Genomic DNA, 22,142 nt, shown 5'->3' on the forward strand with positions numbered 1-22,142 from the left:
GAATCTGCTTCTCCACTAGCTTTTTGGAAATCCTGACTTAGTCCATTGGTATGGTCTCAAAGTTATTTAAGGGATGCCATTAGAAGCCCAAGACTATACTTGGTATAGTCCTTTTTCAACAGACCTTTTTGTTGTTGTTGAAGATGAGCACTCTAGCTTATAGCTGATTTGCAAGCACTTTCAGAGAAGCATCAGATAGAACAAAAAACTTACTGTAGATGACAGAAGACTTAAAATGTGGCGATTAACTTAACTCGATAATTTAATTAATTAACTAGTTAATTTTTAAATTATCTCCATGTCCAGTGTGGGGCTCAAACTCATGATCCTGAGATCAAGAGTCAGCTGCTCTACCAAGTGAGCCAGCCAGGTGCCCCACTCTGGTAATTTTAAAAGTGAAAGATCTGATGAGAGTGTGTTATAAAATATAATGCTAGTAATGAGGAAATTTGGTTGTTTGGTGGCATGCAAATCAAAGTCAGGTCAATCCAAAAAAGTTTTAAACAAATTATCTGTAAGCATAATAATTAACCTTATTTTAAAGAAGAATAGCTATTACATCTAATTTATGTATGAATGTGTATATGATCTTTGCAGAGAATGAAACTGTAAAATATATAATAATCCTGAGCCACATGTGCCATCAAACATATAGTTAGAGGACATCAAGAATATATCAAGATTAGGAAGGGGTGGTGGTGGAACAGGGTGGGAGGGGAACTAAACCAAAAAGAATATATCAAGATTATTAAGTAGAATTTTTTAGTAAGTCTAGAATAAATCCTAAACATTTGTATAATAAAACTCCTTAAGTAAGTGATGAGAATTCTGATTGAGAAACACTGGCCTGTCTGGTAGAATATAATGTATTAGATATACTGTACATGACCAAGTTAACATAAAACTAACTATATAACTGAAGTTATCAGTGATGATACTATAATATTGTAATCTAATATTAGACAAAACAGCACCAGGACTCCTGATAAATAGAAACATATGGATGGTGAGAGTATTGATAAATTTCTAGACTTCATATAACTTCTGAAATAATAATAATATATTTTACTTATATAGATTTAACCTAGCAAAGGTAAGCATCACTTCTGATTTTGAAGTGCTTCCCATGCAAATCATAACATTTGATCAAGTAAAACTAATTATAATTATTATTTTTTTTAGAAGATTTTATTTATTTATTTGAGAGAGTACAAGTTGGGGGGAGGAGGGAGAAGCCGACTCCCCACTGAACAGGGAGCCCAGTGCCTGGCTCGATCCCAGGGCCCTGGGGTCATGACCTGAATTAAAAGCAGATGTTTAACCAACTGAGCCACCCAGGCACCCCAATCTAATTATTTTTAATACCTCTCTTTACAAGGTGAAAGAAGAAATTCGTTGTGAATTCCCAGGAAACCTTTGGGAAATTTCAAAGATAGTCATAGGGGCATCATTTAGGATTTGATTTTGAAAAGGTGGAATGTCAGAAGTTGTCAGGAGAGTTAGAGATTTGAACATTTGGTTAAATAGGATCATGGGTCAGGGAGAAGAAATACTTGGCTACTTATTTTACCAAAGTGTCAAAAAAATTTTACTTAAAGTAAACATAGGAAGGAACATGATGAACCATAGCTCTTTCAAAAGTGAGAAGACTTTGTCTTTTTTTAAATAGTCAAGATATGATAAAGTCAGTTTCAAGCACAGGAAATTCTGATAAGATGCAGTGTTTTTGCCTTCTAGGGCGATTACTCAGAAGGTAAAGAAAAAACTTTTATAACCTTTATTCATTAAAATTTATTTATTTTAGAGAGTGAGCACAAATGGGAGAGGGAGAGAGAATCTCAAGCCGACTCCACATGGAGCCTGGTGTGGGGCTCCATCTCAAAACCCTGACATCATGACCTGAGCCAAAACCAGGAGCGGACACGTAACTGACTGCACCACCCAGGTGCCCCTTATAAACCCTCTTTATCAAGAGTAGACCAGTGACTCCAGAAAATTCTGTATTTTAATAGAAGATCAAATTTTCACTTTGTGCAAGTAACTGTATTTGATACTAAAGCACTTTTCAAAGCTCTTACAAAATAAATATATCAGATCTTAGCCAGCTTTGACCACAGGTTTGACATGATATAGACTACATGAGAGGTGGCTGAAAGTTTTAGGCACCCAGACATGGGGAAGTAGATTTTGGTGGTTTGAGTCCAGCTTTGGACTCAGAACTGGGATTGAGTTTTTTTTCTCTGCATCATAAACTTAATAATTGCTGGTCTTGAGTCAGGTAGTTAATATCTCTGAGTCTTGATTCTTCATCTGTAAAATTGGCATAATGATACAACCTTCCTTACAGGGTCGTTTTAAAAATTAAATGAGACACTGTATATAAAGCACTAAGATGCTGCTATCATTGTCATCATTATTTGCATAACTGTTTTATATTCTGTTGACATTTTTGGCATCATTCTGGAAGAGTAGAGTTGTGGTTATGGTAAGGCACTGTGGGTAAATGTCAGAGTGAGCAGTTCTTTTAAGAAAATCTGGAACCCAGAAGAAATCTAGGTTCTTCACTTACTGGCTCTGTGACGTGACCATGGATAGGTCATTTCTTTGCGTCTTTGTTTTCTTAATTACCAGCAAAGAAGGGACACCTGACCCAAAACCCTCACAGGGAAGTGATGAAACCAAATGGAATCATACATGTTAAACTGTTCTTAAAAATATAAAAATACTATATGTAAATGTTACAAAGATTAAACGTTAGTGAAGTTTTGGTGGGTGTGTCTCCCAAATGGGGCCCTATCAACAGGCTACTTGAGTGCCATTGCTCACATTTTGATTAATATTGATTATTAACTTGACCATATCATTATAAGAAGAACATTTATTTTAAGCGTACTGTGTGAAAGACATGGTGACCTACTTTCCCCTCCATACCTCTAGTATTGGAGGCAGGGAACACGGCTTCAGCACCAGCACTATCCTGTCTAGATACGGGACTTTGGAGTGGTCAGTTGACCTCTCTAGACATCTGTGCTCATTTCCGCAGTAAGGAATTGAGAGTAGTCTCTCTCTAAGCAATTCACTGACACCCATGTGTACCCTGGTTTAAGTGATCACTCTCTTGTGTGGAGTGCTGCAAGTCCTAAGTGATTTGTCTAATTTTGCTGCCTCTCCAGCTTCTTCCTCCACTTCTGTTTCACCTTACTGGTCAATCTTTTCCAGTGGTCATCTTTAGTACCTTTTTCTGTTGCCCTTGAGATAAAGACAAGCCCTTTTCTTAGGCCTCTAGACCTGTCCTGGTCTGCCCTGCTTGCCTCTTCAGCTAAAAACAGTTGCAGCAAACATCTATCTATATATCTATCTAAACACATAAACAGACACAAATAAATAGCCTATAGCTTCAGTTTGGAAGTTTCAGCCCACTGGTAGTCTATATAAAAGCTCTCATTGTTCCTTTATATTTTTACCATGGTTGTGTTTCTGGTAGATGGGGCAAGTTGAGGTTACCTGCCCAGTCAGTATGAGGACTGAAGTGTCTCCACCAGTATTTGTGGAGGAAATCTTTTAAGACTTTCTTTCCCTCATGTGTAATCTTATGGAGACTGTGTACCAAATTTTGGGTGAGAGACTAAAGACCAAGGGCTATCTGGGTGTCTAGATAGCTCAGAGCTCATCTGAGCAGATAAAAGATCCAGGCTGCTTCCAAGTCTGTCTGTCTTTCTTTCTTTCTTTCTTTCTTTCTTTCTTTCTTTCTTTCTTTGAGTGCAGGAGAGCGTGTATATACAAGTGGTAGGGGAAGAGCAGAGGGAAAGGGAGAGAGAAGCTTAAGCAAGTTTCATGCCTAGTGTGGAACCCACCACAGGGCTTTGTCTAATGACTGTGAAATCATGACGTGAATTGAAATTAAGAGTTAGATACTTAAATGACTGAGCCACCCAAGTGCCCCTCCAATTCATATTTTTAACTCAGGTCCCTGAGAGCCCCTGACGAGTTTCTATTAGGGAAAAGGGAGGTTAATGCTCAGGTGACTATAGGGAGTTGAGGGTTTGGAGTAGGAAGGGAAAGGTCTGATAGGGTAGATAGAGGGTTGGAGGAGATTGGGGTGCTAAAGGAGGATGGATAAAGGATTCAAGGAAACTGACAGGAAGGTTGAGGGTGGTAAAAAGGACGAAGAAAGAACAGAGGGTGATGGGAAAAGGAGAGGTTTTAGCTGAACCAGTTTGGGGAGGTGCCAAGTTTTGCAAGGAGGATACTGAAGTTCTAAATTGTCTCTAGTAAAGTTTTGCCATTTAAAAAAATTTTTTTGTAAGATTTTATTTATTTATTTGCCAGAGAATAAAGTTTTGCCATTTTTGAAGACACTGAGCTGAATTAGTGCTAAAATGGTGAAGCATGCAGTCAGTGGGGGAGGAGGGAGGGTGCTCAACAGAATGAGTTTCTTATGGGATTAAATGATTAAATCATAAATAAGAATTCAGAGGGGGGCGCCTGGGTGGCTCAGTGGGTTTAGCCTCTGCCTTTAGCTCAGGTCTTGATCTTGGGGTCCTGGGATCGAGCCCCGCATCGGGCTCCCTGCTCAGTAGGGAGCCTGCTTCTCCCTCTCTCTCTGCCTGCCTCTCTGCCTACTTGTGATTTCTGTCTGTCAAATAAACAAATAAACTCTTAAAAAAAAAAAAAAGAATTCAGAGGAACTGGGAAAGAGTACAAGTGTACATTGCGGATACTGTGGGTTTGCTTCCAGACCACCATAGTTAAGTGACTGTTGCAACAAAAGAAGTCAAATGAATTTTTTAGTTTCCTGTTTTATATAAGAGTTATGTTTACACTGTACTATATAGTCTTTTAAGTGTGCATTAGCATTATGTCTAAAAAAACAACATATATACCTAGATTTTAAAAGTATAGCTAAGAAATGCTGATCATATTCTGAGCTTTCATCAAGTTGTAATCTTTTTGCTTGTGGAGGGTCCTGATGTTGATGGCTGCTGACTTATCAGGTTGGTGGTTGCTGAAGGTTGGGGTGGCTGTGTTAATTTCTTAAAATAAGAAAGCAGTTGAAGTTTGTTGCATTGATTGACTCTTCCTTTCATGAATGATTTCTCTGTACCATGTGATGCCATTTGATAGCATTTTACCTATAGTACAATTTCTTTAAAAACTGAAGTCAGTCTGGGTGCCTGGGTGGCTCAGTCGCTAAGCGTCTCAGGTCATGATCTCTGTGTCCTGGGATAGAGCCCTGGCTTCCTGCTCAGCGGGAAGCCTGCTTCTCCCTCTCCCACTCCCCCTGCTTGTGTTCACTCTCTTGCTGTCTCTTTCTCTGTCAAATAAATAAATCTTAAAAAATTCAAGTCAAACCTCTCAAACCCTGATGCTACTTTATCAGCTAAGTTGACATAATATTCTAAATCCTTTGTTGTCATTTCTACAGTCTTCACAGCATCTTCACCAGGAGTGGATTCCATCTCAAGAAACCACTTTCTTTGCTCATCTGTAAGAAGTAACTCCTCAGCTGTTCAGGTTTTTTGAATTGGATGAGATTGCAGCAATTCAGTCACATCTTTAGGTTTTACTTCTCATTCTCATTTCTGTCACATCTGCAGTTACTTTCTCTGTTGAGATCTTGAACCTCTAAAAGTCATCCATAAGGGTTGGAATCCAAACTCTTGTTAATATTAATATTTTTTATCTCTTTCCATGATTCATGAATATTCTTTTTTTTTTAATTTTTTAATTTTTTATAAACATATATTTTTATCCCCAGGGGTACAGGTCTGTGAATCGCCAGGTTTACACACTTCACAGCACTCACCAAAGCACATACCCTCCCCAGTGTCCATAAACCCACTCCCCTTCTCCCAACCCTCCTCCCCCCAATTCATGAATATTCTTAATGGTATCTAGAATGGTGAATCCTTTCCAGAAGGTTTTCAGTTTACTTTGCCCAGATTCATCAGAGGAATCACTGTCTACAATAGCTATAGCTTTATAAAATATATTACTTAAATAATAAGACTTGGACATTGAAACTACTCCTTGCTCTGTGGCCTGCAGAATGGATGTTGTGTTAGCAGGCATGAAAACAGCATTAATCTTGATGGACATCTCCATCAGACCGCTTAGGTGACCAGGTGCATTGTCAAAAAGGAGTAATATTTTGAAAGGCATTTTTTTTTTTGAGAAGTGGGTCTCAACAGTGGGCTTAAAACATTCAGTAAACCCTGTTGTAAACAGATATGTTGTCACCCAAGCTTTGCTGTTCCATTTACAGAGCAGGCAGAGTAAATCTAGTATAATTCTTAAACACCCTAGGATTTTCAGAATGGTGAATGAGCATTAGCTTCAACTTAGAGTCACCTAACAAGAGAGTCAGTCTATCTTTTGACAATTTGAAGCCAGGAATTGACTGCCCTCCAGCTATAGAAGTTCTAGATTGCATCTTTTCCTAATATAAGGTTGTTTTGTTTTCATTGAAAATCTATTGTTTAGTGTAGCCATCTTCCATAATTATCTTAGCTACATTTTTTGCATAACTTGGTTCTGCTTCTATATCAGTACTTGCTGCTTTACTTTACATTTTTTTTTTTTTTTGTTACAGAGATGGCTTCTTTCTTTAAATCTCACGAACCAACCTCTGCTAACTTCAAACTTTTCTACAGCTTCCACACCTCTCTCAGCCTTCATAGAATTGAAGAGAATTTGGGCCTTGCTCCGGGTTAGGCTTTGGCTTAAGGGAATGTTGTGGCTGGTTTGATCTATATAGACCACTGAAACTTTTTCCATATCATCAATAAGGCTGTCATGCTTTCTTATCATTTTTATCTTGACTGGAGTAGCACTTTTAATTTCCTTCAAGAGCTTTCCTTTTGCACTCCTTGGCTAACTGGTGCAAGAGGCCTAGCTTTCAGGCTCTCTCAGCTTTTGATATGCCTTCCTCACTAAGTGTAATCACTTTTGATTTAAAGTGAGGAATCTGTGACTCTTTCACTTGAACACTTAGGGGCCATTGAAGGGTTATTCATTGGCCTCATTTCAGTATTGCTGTGTCTCAGGGAGTACAGGGGCCTGAGGAGAGGGAGAGAGGGGAATGTCTAGTTGGTGGCGCATTCAGAACACAGAAAACACTTACCAATTTTGTTTTTCTTATATGGCTGCAGTTTGTGGTGCCCTAAAGTAATTAGAGGAGTAGCATTGAAGATCACTGATCAAAGATTATCACAACAAATAAAATTATAATGAAAATGTTAGAAATATTGGGAGAATTACCATAATGTGAAATACGTACGTGAAGTGAGCAAATGCTGTTGGAAAAATAGCACTAATAGACGTGCTTGATGCAGAGTTGCCACAAACCTTTAATTTGTAAAAAATGCAGTATTTGGGAGGTGCAGTAAAGTGAAGTGTGAAAGAATGAGGTGTGCCTATATTCCCTTGTGATGAGCCAAGGAAATTCCCACTGTAATCTCCACTGGAGGAGTCAAGGGATAATAGAATAGCTGGGAATATTCCTTCTCAGGAGTCAGGGTGTGATTCTCAAAGAGCCGAAGAAAATTTTCTTCACTGGAAAATATCAAAGTACCATGTTGCAACAGACTAGATGTCTGGAGCACTGGTTCAAGAGCTGACCTTAAGGAAAGAGACATGAATCTCTGGACAAGAAAGGAATTTAAATATCATTATCAAAGTGGGGGTTGTGTGTGTTCACTGGTGAAGTCCAGCCCTCATCCAAGTCATGTCAACATACAGATATCAAAAATAAATCCCTACTTAGGGAGATTATTCAAAAAGATTATTGTAATAGGTAGAATATTCTGACCACAAGATATATAGGTGTCTCAAGAGCAAGCACAAAAAGACAGCTCTGGAGGTGAATAGTGCCAGGAGGAACTTTTTGGGAGAGTGGGATAAGCTGGTGGGAGCTAGGAGATGACATGGCCACGGTAGTTTAACAGGACATGTTTTTTTCTTGTGGTCACCTTATACTCAGAATGAGTCCTTAAGAGAGGGTGTTCTGTGTTTTGCTTAAGCTGAGAGCTAGCTAAAAAGTTCAGAGGTCTGTGGGGAGGAGATAAGCTTTACTGAACTTTGAACAAGTCAATAGGTCAGTAATGGGCATTTGTGAACTCTTGGCCAGAATTAATGTAAAATTATTTTGGGTTTATGACAAATATATTATTAAATCAGGTTCTGCAGCATTCTTTTTGGATATTAGGAGATATATTTACCGTATCACTGTCAGGCAGTGAACTCTTGCTATGTACTGGGGATAAACTTAGTTATATTGCTCCTGTTCCCAAAGGGCAGAGATCCTAGTTGAAGTAGAAAATGCTAATATCAGAAAAGTGGGAAAGACTGTAAGAACTCAAAAGAAGGAAAGCTGAAGCAATTGGGAAGATTCATGGAATAGATAAGATTTGAATTGGCCTTGAAGAGTTTGCCTGCTGGGATAATGAAAGGGAGGTATGGAGTGGGCGGGAAGATGAATATGCTATAGTAATGTAGTATGATGTCCTCACAGTCAATCTGTTCAAAACCAGCTTGTATGATGCAGAGGCTATAAAATTTAGAGTCTTAGGTAGAAATCACCTGGTGGTGTCCTGAAGTATTGAGACTTTATGTTAGGCAAAGGAAATCAGAAAGCTTTTTGAGTTGGATCAAGTAGAATTACTAAAAGTGGAAAATGGTGGGAGAGTGTTGAGATCACTTACTATTAAAGTAGTTTAGGCATGAGGTCATGAAGGTCTAGAGTAGGATAGTGGTTCTGAAAATGGAAAAGAGGCAGATTTAAGGGCATGCTAAAGAAGAGTCAGCGGGACAGTATTTGACAGACTGGGGAAAAGGGAGATGTCAAAGAGGGTGTCCACTGTGTACCCATAATATTAGGAAAATGGTACCACTGACTTTTGAAGATATATTTATGTATATGTATACATAAATCACACACACATATGTGTATGTATGTGTGTAGTTTTTGGCAGGTTGTGGGGGAGGTGATTAATTTAATTTAATGTATGGAAGAGATGGCCAACAAGATGTTATAGATGCAGTACTGACGTTTAGGCTGGAAATGATGATGATGTGATAATTATCTGAATAGAGTTGCTTTATTGACTAGGGGTGAACTTGCAGATTTTCTGTTTTGTTCTTTACATTTCTGGAACAAGAGACAATCTTGGGCATACCCATATTTGAGAAGTGGGAGGAAGATTTGAAACTAAAAAGCAGATGAAGCATGACCAGAAAAACGAGTAAATGTAGTATAAGGAGACTTTTACGTAGGTAGGGTTATGGTCTATTGTTGCTAAATAGAGGTCAAAATAAGGACTGAGAAAAGGCCACTGGATTTGCTTCTGGAGACTTGGCGAGAGCAGTTTTAGGTGAGTGATGGGTGGGAAATTAGTCTCAGTTAGACTAAGATGGTAGTATGAAGTGTATTTAATATTGTAAGATTTTGTGGCTAGGAGAAACATAATTCTCTTGGTGGTAACAAGGTTAGGGTTATTCGAAATTTTTTTGATAGCAGGCATCTGGCAGGAGCCATTGGAGACACAAGAAATAGGGAATAATCCATAGAGCAAAGTAGAGACTGAATCAAAAGTATTGCTTCAACCATAAAAAGGAGAAAAGGTAACTTGTCATTTGTGACTGAAGACCAGATAAAGGAGGATGGGTGGGATATATAGAAATCTTTGAGAAGTTCAAATTAAGATGTTGGGGATATATGCCATTTACCTTGCTTCCTGTCTCACTGAGATTATTTTAGGAGATGATCTGAGATGGAAGGATTCAAGGCATGGAATTTTTCTTTAGGAAAGCAGAAAAAGTTTAGAAAGGCTACTAGAGAAAGTTTGGTAGGAAGTTAAAAAAGGAAAATGAGGATTCCTAAGCATCTATGCAGGTTCCACTAAAGGGATATGTTGGCAGATATTTGGATTATCTGGCTATTAGGAAGTTAGAAGGTAAGCTCTTTGGAATGGAAGTTAATGGAATGCATGGCATATATGCTACAATTGTGTGTGTGTGAGTGTGTGTGTGTATGTATCCATTGTATTTCTTTCATAGAGTAAAACAATATTACCAATCAAATTATACCTTCCAGATATCTCATTTAACATATTGTTGAATAGATATTCGTTGTAATATTGTAGAAAGTATTCAAATATCAGAAGGGTGGTTAGACAGAGTGAATCCTGGATTTCCTTTTAATAGTTGGTAGGTTCACACAGTGTTCTTTATTTTTTTGAAAAGATTTTAAAGCAATCTCCACACCCATCATGGGGCTCCAGACTCACAAAACCAAGATCAAGAGTTATATGCTCTACTGACTGAGGCGGGTAGGCGGCCCTACGAATAGACCCTTAGAAATCTTAATTATAAATAGTACTGCTCAGTTAAAAGAAGTTAACTCGTCCCCCAATCTCAGCCCTCTTTTTTTACACCTTGTATGTAGAAGCCTTTTGAGATCTTAAATGATCAGAAAGGTTCTTTGGGTTTTGTAGATCAAATATTCAGTAGAAATATTAATGTTTGACTTGAAAGTCATAAACAGATAGCTAATACCTGATGCCCCATACAGATTTAGTACACAGTTTTCCAAGGATAGTGCCATAAAGAAAGATGCTCAATGAATATTAGATTATTATCACTTTTGGATTTTAAATTGTAAGTTCTCTCAGGCAGTTGTTTAACCTGCTTAGCCCTGTGTAGTACTTAGCATTGTGCCCCTAACTACTGGGGACTCTTTTCCTGATTTTTGTAATTGGTTCATAGCATGAAGGGCTCAGTATAAGAGAGTGCAGTGGATACTGGGTACTTATAAATCATTGTGCTGAATGAAGGCATGAAATTAGTTTAAAAGTGAATCTGTGAGGGAAATTTATTAATTTGCCAAAAGCAGTATTAGATAAACAGAATAAGCAGACAGGGCTCTTAGTTACTTTTTTAAAAAAAACTATCCACCTGTTTGTTTTTGATTAAAACAGATGGATTTAAGCTTAGGAGGGACATTCATGTTATACTTCTAGATGAAAATTGTGGACTTTATAACTCCACTTGGCAGCCATAATCCATAAACTGGATTATAGATTCATAAACTGGATAAACATCGCTTTTTTCTTCATACTTTTTTAAGCACCTTAATTTTTTTGAAATTAAATTCTCAAACAAGGTAGTGGTTACTTATTTATTTATTTATTTTTAAATATTTTATTTATTCATTTGACAGACAGAGATCACAAGTAGGCAGAGAGGCAGGCAGAGAGGGAGAGGAGGAAGCAGGCTCCCTGCTGAGCAGAGAGCCTGATGCGGGGCTCGATCCCAGGACCCTGGGATCATGACCTGAGCCAAAGGCAGAGGCTTTAAACCCACTGAGCCACCCAGGTGCCCCTAGTGGTTACTTTTAAATGGTACTTGGTATTGCCTTTGGACGACACAGCTTTAGACCTTTAGTTAAGTAATTGTGAGAGAAGATTGTGTACATTATTGCATAACTCTGTTATTATTTTTCCTCCCCTCATTTGTATTCTTCATCTCAGCCTTTAGATCTATGCTATCCAATACAACCACTTGTCTATTTAAATTTAAGTGAATTCAGGTTAAATAAAGATTTAATTTCTTAGTCACACTAGCCACATTTTAAGTGCTCTCTAGCATGTGGCCAGTGGATACTGTATTACCCAGTGGAGAGTATATTTCTATCATCAGAGAAAATTCTTTTGGATAGTTGTGCTCAAGATGTTTTTTTTTAAGATTTTATTTATTTATTTGACAGACAGAGACCACAAGTAGGCAGAGAGAGGAAGGTAAGCAGGTTCCCCGCCAAGCAGAGAGCCCAATGGGGGGCTCAATTTCAGGACCTTGGGATCACAACCTGAGCCGAAGGCAGAGGCTTTATTCCACTGAGCCACCCAGGTGCCCCCAAGATCTTTAATTACTAATGATGCCAGGAAAGTACGTGTCAGGAACTTGGAAAAGATATATAAAAACTCCCAAACCATAGAATTTATACAACTTACAATTCTACCAGTTTCAGCCTTTTAAAGTTAAATATTATTTCTTTAGGATAAGCCTTATATTTAGTTTTGATATTAGGTCTCATTCAGAGATCATTCTTTTTTTTTTTTTTTTTTTTAAGATTTAAAAAATTTATTTGACAGAGAGGGTACAAGCAAACAGAGTGGTAGGCAGAAGGAGAGGGAAAAGCAGGCTTCCCACTGAGCAGGGAGCCAGATGCAGGGCTTGATCCTAGGACCCTGGGATCATGATCTGACCTGAAGGCAACCACTCAACAGACTGAGCCATCCAGGTGCTCCCAGAGATCATTCTGATAACAATTGGAAACAGAATAAAGTAGTTGTGTTAAAAACGGCCTCTGCCAGATTGTTTATTTAACAGGTTTATTAAGATATAATTGATAATGTAATAAATTATGCATATGGAAGTGAATTTAGTAAGTTTTGATAAATATACCTCTCTCGAACTGTCCTCATAGACATAATACACCTATTACCTGTAGATTTCCTCGTGCCTCTTTATAATCTCTCCCTGTATAATCCTTTTCTTTTTGTCTACCTCCAGACAACCACTGATCTGCTTTCTTTCACAATAGAGTAATTTGAATTTTCTAAAATTTTATATAAATGGAGTCATGCAATTTATACTTTTTTGGGGGGGGTCTCACTTCTTTCACTGTATATGATTATTTTGAGATTCACATGTTACATGAGATCCCATGTTATGTGTACAAATAGTTCATTACTTTGTATTATATGAATATATCACAGTTTGTTCATCCATTAATTTGTTGATGACATTTGTGTTGATCCCCGTTTGGCCTTACTTCATATAAGCTGCTATGAACATTTATGTACAGGTCTTTTGACTATGTTTTTTTTTCTCTTGAGTAAATACCTTGGAATGGAATGGCTGGATCATATGGTAGGATGTATGTTTAACCTTTTAAGAAACTGTCAAATTGTTATCCAAAGTGGCTGCACCATATACATTCCCCTCCAGGAGAGTGTGAGTGTTGCACTGGCTCCATATCCTTTTGAATTCTTGGTATGGCCAAACTTTTTAATTTTATATGACAGACTGTTTTAATAACAAAAGACTGACCTAGTAGAATTATTTCCTTGCTCTTGCAACTTTTTGTATTTAAATGCTGCAAAAATAGTGTTTTGTTTGTGAAGAGACTTAAGACAGTCTTTTGTAGATTTATTTACTCTTATTTTTTATAGTATTTGTTCACTAATGTTGATTTGAAACTCAATTTATAGGAACCATTACATTTTCTTTCTTTTTACTTACATATTTTTCTTTTTCTGTTCTAGCGGCCCCTTTGTTGCTTTATGCAAACAGACGGGACTTGCGATTGGTTGATGCTACAAATGGCAAAGAGAATGCTACAATTGTAGTTGGAGGCTTGGAGGATGCAGCTGCGGTGGACTTTGTATTTGGTCATGGCTTGATATACTGGAGTGATGTCAGCGAAGAAGCCATTAAACGAACAGAGTTTAACAAAACTGAGAGTGTACAGAATGTTGTTGTCTCTGGATTATTGTCCCCTGATGGGCTGGCATGTGATTGGCTTGGAGAAAAATTATACTGGACAGATTCTGAAACAAATCGGATTGAAGTTTCTAATTTAGATGGATCTTTACGAAAAGTGTTATTTTGGCAAGAGTTGGATCAACCCAGAGCTATTGCCTTAGATCCTTCAAGTGGGTAAGTTTTGTGCAATGTACAGACAAGACTATCTCTGTTTCCTGGTTTCCATTTGCTAGCATAGACAACCCCCATTCCCATCCCCAAGAGAAAAAGAAAGATCAAAAACTAAATTTCAGATTCTTTGAGCTTCTTTGTCAAGTAGACTTGAATGTGGGAAATTATGTTGTGTTCTTCAAGTAAGGTGTTCCTGTAAATTTTGTGATAATTGTGTTTCTGACATTACTTATGGGATAGCCATAGATAGAGTTTTTGCATTTAATAATTACGAGAGGATAATTAGATGGCAGAGAAGAAGGGATGAAGACCTTACAAGAGTAGTATTTGATAGCTCAAGACAATGTAAAGCAGTCTTATGGATCTTACAACTTTTAGTGTATATGCAGTCATTTTGTTATACTAGTATCTTTTTATTAAACTTTGAAGTATTATTTAATATGTCAGTATTGAATGAAAAACAAAAATTGTTAAACAACTCATTTCTATTTAAACATATATGTGCTGTAAAGGTTTAAAGGTTTATTTTCTAAACAGAAGGGAAACTTCAAGCTATGAGTAAATCCCATTAGAAAATGTGAACTGTCAACACATGCTCCTGCTACTGTGCTTCACTTCTGTCATATACCATTCCTTGATACTTGTTTATTGAATATGTTCTTATGCCAGAGTCCATCATGATAGATTACTAAACATTAACCTGAAATGAGTTACTTGTAATTGTTTAAAATGTAAAGATACGTAACTTGCAAATAACCATCTTAACACTCTGTTTTCTTTGACTTTCAAGTATGTTGGAATGCTTTAAAACACATTTCTAGAAGGGAGTGGATTGATATTGTATAATAGAATGTGGGGGGGGGATGAAAGAAAGTTTTATGTGTGCTCCTTTGTGTTGGTATCAGGCCTTACTTGATGACAAAATTTAAAGAAGATGCCATGTTGTAGGAAAATGAAAAGATTTGTCTGTCCCTGAAAGATAATGTGGATAATACTGTAGTGAAACTTTAGGGAGAGAAGTTCTGGAACACATATATGTAATTTGTATAATATATGAAAAATACATTTTTTAGAGGGACACTAAGCGGTATCTGCTAAAGTCAGATGGTCTCTTAATAAAGCATCAGAAAGTATGTGGCTCTCATGATAGGAAAAAAGGGTTGACTGTCCCAAGGAGGAGATCAGAGATGCTGGATATGCAGTAAACTGTACTGATGAAAAATTTGGTTGTTGAGAACTTGCAAGATACTTTTGAGAAGTGGAATCTTTGTTTTGCCAACAGTTTGTGAGTCGCAGAGAGTGTTGAAATGTTTGTGAGGTTACTGCTTTATAGAATACACAGGGTTTTGGTGCTCTCAGTGGTCATTAGGGAATAATACTTTGGTGAAAAGAGAAATATTTCTTAAATTGTTTTTGACAAATTTAATCTTATAACTGTAAGGGCAGTGATGGCAGTTTAGCCAAATATCTTTTAAGTAGTATGTTTAGAGCTCTGCTTTTTTTGTACTATTGTTAGGGAGAGAGGAGGGAATATCTTTAAGGATTTACAATCTTTTTAAGGACAGAAAACTTGGACAAGAGAACTTTTCCTTCTTCAAAAGCATGTTTATTTGTATTATACAGTATGTATGTGGTGAGAGGAAGAGTGTTAAAGGGAATTGGAAGGGCCACAGGAGCTTTTATGGAGAAGGGGTGGATAATATAGCTTGGTTACCACAATTCCATAGCAGCATTTAGATCATTTCTACAAGGAATAATGATTTTATGATAGTACATACTCAAGGGAGCCAAATTCATAGGGAAGTCTTGACTACTCAGGATCTAATCATCTAATGATTAAACAAATCATTCTCATTTTGTATCCTAAAGTAATGGACTTTACTTCTTGGTGTCAGGTCTGATAAGTGTCTTAGGGAGTAAGTTTATCATACTATTAAAAAAATACATTAGAGTTTCTGTGGCTTTAGTTTACCCATGATACTTACCAGCACTGAAGGTGAGAAACTGCCAGTGATTTAGCAGATCAAGAATATTATTAAAAGAATCAATAAAAGTGTGCATTGAAGGTAGAAAGTAGTGTTATTTAAGCTTCTAAGGGATAATCAGTGAATACTTTTTCTTGAGGTCTTAAATTTTGATCAAATACTCAGCGAAATTTTTTTTTCATTATTTTTGATGGTTGTGGTTAGTGTTGCTTATGTGTATGAATGTGTGAAAATTTACCCTTCCCCCCGTTCTTAAAATCTTTTTTTAATTTTTGGAAAGTTATGGATCATGTGGCTATTTTTAAAATTACACAACTGAAAATTAATAGAATGCATCCAAATGGTATACATTTGGTAATTAGCATGATGGAGTGTAAAATTATATTTTAAACTCATGCATTTAAAAATACATTCTATCAGTCTTCACTGTTGATCTTAGATTTATGTTAAGGATTGTGGTTTTACTGGAAAAGTAATTTTGGATTGAGTACATCACTTATTGAACAGAAGAAATGATTTCCAGATTTATTTTGGGGGAGAGAAAAGAAGTTTACTTTCCAGAGAAAGTACATGAAAACAGTGCTGAAGAAAAGTGTAGGCTTTATCAGAGTTCCAGTATCCTGGGTTATAAGGTTCAGAAGAGCTGAGTGAACTCTCTCACATCAGCTTATGTAAAAGGAAAGCTATTGAATGACTGGTATTGTTTGAGCCCTGGGAACTAGTGCAGACATCTGTGTGCTTTCGGATGTATGGAGTTCTTTGTGTAATCAGTCCATTTAGCCTAGACGGAAGGAAGATTTTTATTTCCCTCCTGAAATTTGGCCTCTGTTAGTCTGAGATTTTTTTTTCCTTTTGAGTGATGGCAGTGTAGAATTCAGAATAAGGAACAGGAAAACCTGTGTATAGAAATTGTTGTAGGAATGAACAAACATACTTAAAGAGAGCAGTATTCTTTTAGTGAGGTAATTCCTGACTATTTGATTGCTCTACTTATGGAGTTCCTTAGTCTGTTCCACAGTGACTGAACTAATCTTAGTGATGTTGAGGGCCAGCTGTTTCAGGTACAAATAAAGTAGTTTTAAGGGTTTTTTGTTGTTAAGGATATCTGTACATATTCCAGATTCTTCTGAATATTTTTTAAAAAGTTAAACTTTAGGGATTCAGTCTGAAGTAAATTCATACTTAATAGCTTTAAGAGATACTTTTAAAATATATTTTTTATCCTCAGGAATATTTATAACACTAAAAGTTTCACTTTAAAAATGCTTGCAGAACTAACACAAAGAAAAAATAATGTATAATTTCCCTAACAAGTATGTATGTGTATATGTATGTATGTGTGTATGTATGCACACACACACACACACACACACACACATATATAATTGTCATATCTTGGGTATGTTTAGAAGTATTTAATACACTGGTGTGTTCCAGCTGACTAAACTCATTCCTGCCACATAACAGTGTTCAATAAATATTTTTGAGCAACCAGACCTTATACTTCCTTTCACAATCCTGTTTTCGTTGTTAGAGGAGAAAGTATTTTCTAAGCAAGTACAAATTTTAGCATCGTTTCATGAATTCTACCCCAGTATGGTTTTGATTACAATTGTTTATTTAAAGCATATTTAAGATTTTTAGTTGTTTCAAGTTATCAAGACAATAGAGCTTGTTTCATATCACATCTATATCTCTTATTTACCAGCAAGTCACTTTATTTTTTTGGACTTTAGTCCAAAACATTAAGTTTGAAAAGTGAGATATTTAAATAAGTACTCTATTTTAAAATTTTTATTTTACAATTATGGACATTATATAAGTCCGTTATTTAGGTATGCTAAACTTAGAATGTGTTTCTACAGAACAGATTTTTTTTCAAAAGTTTTATTTTATTTTATTTTATTATTTTATTTTATTATTTATTTGTCAGAGAGAGAGAGTGCACACAAGCAGGGAGGAGCAGAGGCAGAGGGAGAAGCTTCTCCCCACTGTGCAGGGAGCCTGATGTGGGACTCTGAGCCAAAGGCAGTCACTTAACCGACTGAGCCAGCTAGGTGCTGTATGGAAGAGAGTCTTGAAATTTTGTTTCTGTTGTCCTTATTGTATAAGTCATCGTACTCAACCTCCTTTTTTATGGCTGTTTGACCCATAACACCAGTTTGCTGATTCCACTGGATGTAAATTAGAAAATACTTTAAAATTTCAAAAGATTCTTTTTTTTTTTTTAAGATTTTTTTAAAGATTACATAGATTCAATATAGTTTGGTGGTGGGGTTTTTGAGATTGTCCCAATTTAAGAGAAATGTGTTAGAACAGCCACTAATCCAGGAAATTCAAGAATAGGATACCTTTAACTGAGTTTTGGCTTTCTGTATTTTGGTGGTCTTACGTACCTTGCTCTATTCCACTGTGACTGGCTCTTTAGAAATGTAGTAAATTAGTTTTGACTGGCACCAAGTATTTGTGCCATTGAGCCTTTAAGATTTTAGAAGGAGGAGTTTGCCAGATAGCTAATTTGTGAAATAGGAATAAAATGATTGTCTTTTTTTAAAAAAAAATTTTACTTATTAGACTGCATGCACATGATAGAGAGTGTGCTCCGGTGTGCGCGTGTACAAGGCAAGGGGAGAGCCAGAGGGAGAAGAAGACTCCCCTTGAACCGGGAGCCCAACGCAGGGACTCCATTCCAGGACCCTGGGATCATGACCTGAGCCCAAGGCAGACCTGGTAGACTGGGGAAGCCTATTTTCTACCCATTAAATCCTAGACCTGATAGGGAATCTTGAGGATCTTATAGTTAAATGCCTTCACTTTGAGGCTGAAGAAACCAAGGCCTTGGCTAAAATAGGAGACAGCCAGATTCTTAGTTGAGATTTTCCAGTTCCACATTTGTTTCTTTTTTCTTCATGAAAAGTATCTTGCTAAAGTAGTGTGTTTTGTTTTACAAATGGAATTACCTTAAAAATGCAATGTGTTAGCTTTATTTAAAGGAGGCTTTTATAAATTCTTTGTTTTTAGATTTACTCTATCAGTTTCTTATTTTACCATTGCTTTTTGCATCCACTTAATCCATTTGGGTTCAGTTTCCTTCTGCTCAGAGTATGTTCTTGAATATTTCTTTCAGCAAAAGTTGCTTAGTGGTAAACTCTTGGTCTTCACCTGGAAATGTGTTTAATTTGCCCTCATTCCTGAATGATAATTAGTTGATAATGGAATCTGGATGATAGTTATTTTCACTCAGTTGTTGGAGGGTATTATGATTTTACTTGTTGCTGTGAGACGTCTGGTATTTCCTAATTATTGTTGCTTTGTAAGTACTTTATCTTTTTTTTGTTTGTTTGTTTGTTTTTCCTGCTTCTTTAAAAGCATCCCCTGTGCATCTTTTGATATTCTGTAGCTTTTCCTACCCTGTGTCTAGTTGTGGCTCTATTTTTATATATCCTGCTTAGAATTCATGTTTGTAGAATCTAATCCTTATTGTTATCTGATAGTTCTAACTTACTATGCATTATTTCTTAACTTTTCCTTCATCATCCTTAGATTCCCTTGGAGCTCCTGTTTGATGTATGATGGACTAATTTTGTGCTCCATGCCTCTTGATCTTGCTTTCATATTGTCCCTCTCTTGGCTACTATGTGGTTTATTTTTTCACTTGTCTTCCAGATAACTAATTTTAAAAAACATGAGTTCATGTTGATATCTCTGCCACAATCCAGTTCCAATCCACCACCACAGTATTACATTAGAGTGTTGGCCCTTTCCTTTTTTGGTCAATTCTGTGTCAGTCAGAAACCTGGTTTATCAATATAAATATCAAATATTTATCAGATACACAATAGATTGTCATATATTATTCGTAGTGTGCAAGGATTTCAGAATTGCTAACCTGTACTCTTATGAGCAACAAATTTACTGTCTAGAGTACAATACTATGAAACTATTGTCTGCAGAGTCAAAATACTGTTTTCCAAATTTATTTGGGTAATTTCTTTCTTACCTGTTGCAATGTGGCTGTATTATTCATTCGTAATATATTTATCATGGTTTGTATTCATTTTGAATATCCACCTCAATATCCTAGCTGATTTTAAGTATTGATTTATATTGGAGTTATGTGAAACAGTTGCCACGTTTTTGAAAGTTAGAGATAACGAGAGTTAGACTGTGAGCAGTTTTCCTCCTCCCCATCCTTCTACCCTGGTCCTATTCTCCCTTTCTCTCTTGTCTGTTCCCTCTTATTTAGAGATACCTTACTCTTACTAATTTTTGGTTTTATCCTCTTGAAATCCTTTTTGCACAAATGAACTAATACATGAGTATTTTCTTATATTCTCTTTTTATCTTACATGAAAGGGTAACATACTAAAGTGCTCTTTGGCATTATCTCTTTTTTTACTTACCAATACATCCTGAATATCATTCCATAGAGCTCTTCCTCATTCTTTTTTACAGTGATTATAGTATTCCATTGTATGAATGTACCATAGTTCATTCAACCACCCTCTTATGTTTAGACATTTGGGCTGTTTTTTTAGCTCAGATATTTTAAAGCAAACCCACACAATGATCCCTCGCTTGTGAATGCTTCATTTTACATTCCTAAAAGAGAAAAACATTTTCTTCCATAACCACAGTACTATAATCTTCCAGATACTCCAAAATGAACAATTCTTTAATATTCTAAATTACTCAGCCTACATTCAGATATGCAAAATAGTCTCAGAAATGTCCTTTATGGTTGGTATGTTTGAATCAGGATCCAAAGCAAGGTTCAAAAGTTGCATTTGGTTTTGCCTCTCAAGTTTCTCTAGAACACCATCCCCTCCATCCCCCTCCTTTTTTTTCTTTCAGCCTTGACTTACTGGAAAGATTGTGCAGTTGTCCATTAGAATGTTTTAGATTTTGGATTTTCTAAGAGATTCTTGTGATGTTTAACTTAATTTTATTCTTTTGTATTTCTTATAAAATGAGATTTAGAATAGAAGACTTAAGTGACAAATTCAGTTTTTGTCATGAATGTTTCATAGGCAGTATAGTAATGAGTACTTCATATTCATCACATCAGAAAGTATATAATGTCTTGTCCTACTTACAGTGATACTGAGATTGTTCAGTAGGTTCAGATGCTGAAAGTTAGTATCTTTATTATAAGGTTGAGTTTTTCCTCTTGTCTGTGAATAATTTGTGGGATGATCCTTCTGTACCTACCAATATCCATTTCTTCATCACATGATTGTTTTAACACCCACTGGGGATCATTTTTTGTGTTATTTCATTAGGGATATTTGTTACTGTTTTATGATGTTTTACCGCATGTATTGTATTCCATCTTTTTATGTGTTTTAATCGTTGAAATATTTACAGTTTCTATCAGATTGGTCAGTTGTCTGAAGTTCTTAGAAATTCACTTCTGTTCTTTGTTATATTTGCTGATTCTTGCTTAAGGTGAACTGTTTCCTTAGATGTCATATAGTTTGGTTATGAGCTGATCTTCAAAAGGGTTGTCAAGAATCCTGAGTGCCTCATGGGGGTGCATATTCCTCCAGAGAGGTTTTAGTTTGTTTCTACCAGACACCCTAGGGGTGTTTCCAGGAACAATTTTATTTTTTCTTTGTAAATTAAAGTATAATTTCTATACAGTAGAATGCATAGACCTTAATCGTGCAGTTTTGACAAATGTGTACATCTCTATTATCATCTCATTCAAACAGAGATTACTTTTTATGTTTATTTTTTTGAGTTAGAAGTTCCTGTACCATATACTGAGAATTAATTCAAATTCTAAACCTATGTGAGCGAGCGTTGGATACAGAGTTTTTGGTGATTTTCCCCACCTTTTCAGAGCTTAGGCCAAGACTGTGAAAAGCTTCTTTGCCTTTCTCTGCCAGTGGCATATTTTTCTACTTCATTGTTCCCTGAGGGTCTGTGCTTTGTGCAAGAATCTTACATCTAACACAATGCTTCTTATGTGTCTGGGCTTTATCTTCCCTGTTTCACTGTGGAAACACAAGTACCTCAGTTTCTGAGATGAGAAAATCCTACAGGATTGTTGTAGCATCAAACATCCACTGTTTTTTACCTCCCTGTTCATTTTTGGCTCTGTAGATTTCTCCTACTTTCACGGTACCTTAGCTGTACATTTAAGAGGGTTTATGTATTTTTATTTTGTGTATATGTATTTATTAGTCTTTTTGGGGTCTTTAACAAAATACTACCTACTCGCTTATAATGACAGAAATTTATTGCTCACAGTTCTGGAGTCTAGGAAGTCCAAGAATAAGATGCCAGAGTGGTCCCTTTTTAGTAAGGGCCCCTTCCTGGTTCATAGCTGTGCCTTCTTGCTGTGTCCTCACGTGGTGGAACAGCCTAGGGTTTGCTTTGTAGCTCTGTCCTCACGACTAAACACCTCCCAAAGGCCCCACATGCTAATACTGTCAA

At 36.5% G+C, this 22,142-nt stretch overlaps 1 protein-coding gene across 3 annotated transcripts in view; it reads left to right on the plus strand.

The window, feature by feature from the left end:
- Positions 1–22,142, plus strand: part of LRP6 (LDL receptor related protein 6) — a 170,996-nt gene that overhangs the window by 12,127 nt on the left and 136,727 nt on the right. For all 3 annotated transcript variants that reach the window (XM_059186068.1, XM_059186071.1, XM_059186069.1), the window contains exon 2: positions 13,326–13,719. In XM_059186068.1, coding sequence (XP_059042051.1) covers positions 13,326–13,719 — 394 coding nt within the window. The remainder of the gene's footprint in view (positions 1–13,325; positions 13,720–22,142) is intronic.

Source organism: Mustela lutreola, chromosome 8 (assembly GCF_030435805.1).
Source record: "Mustela lutreola isolate mMusLut2 chromosome 8, mMusLut2.pri, whole genome shotgun sequence".
NCBI lineage: Eukaryota > Metazoa > Chordata > Mammalia > Carnivora > Mustelidae > Mustela > Mustela lutreola.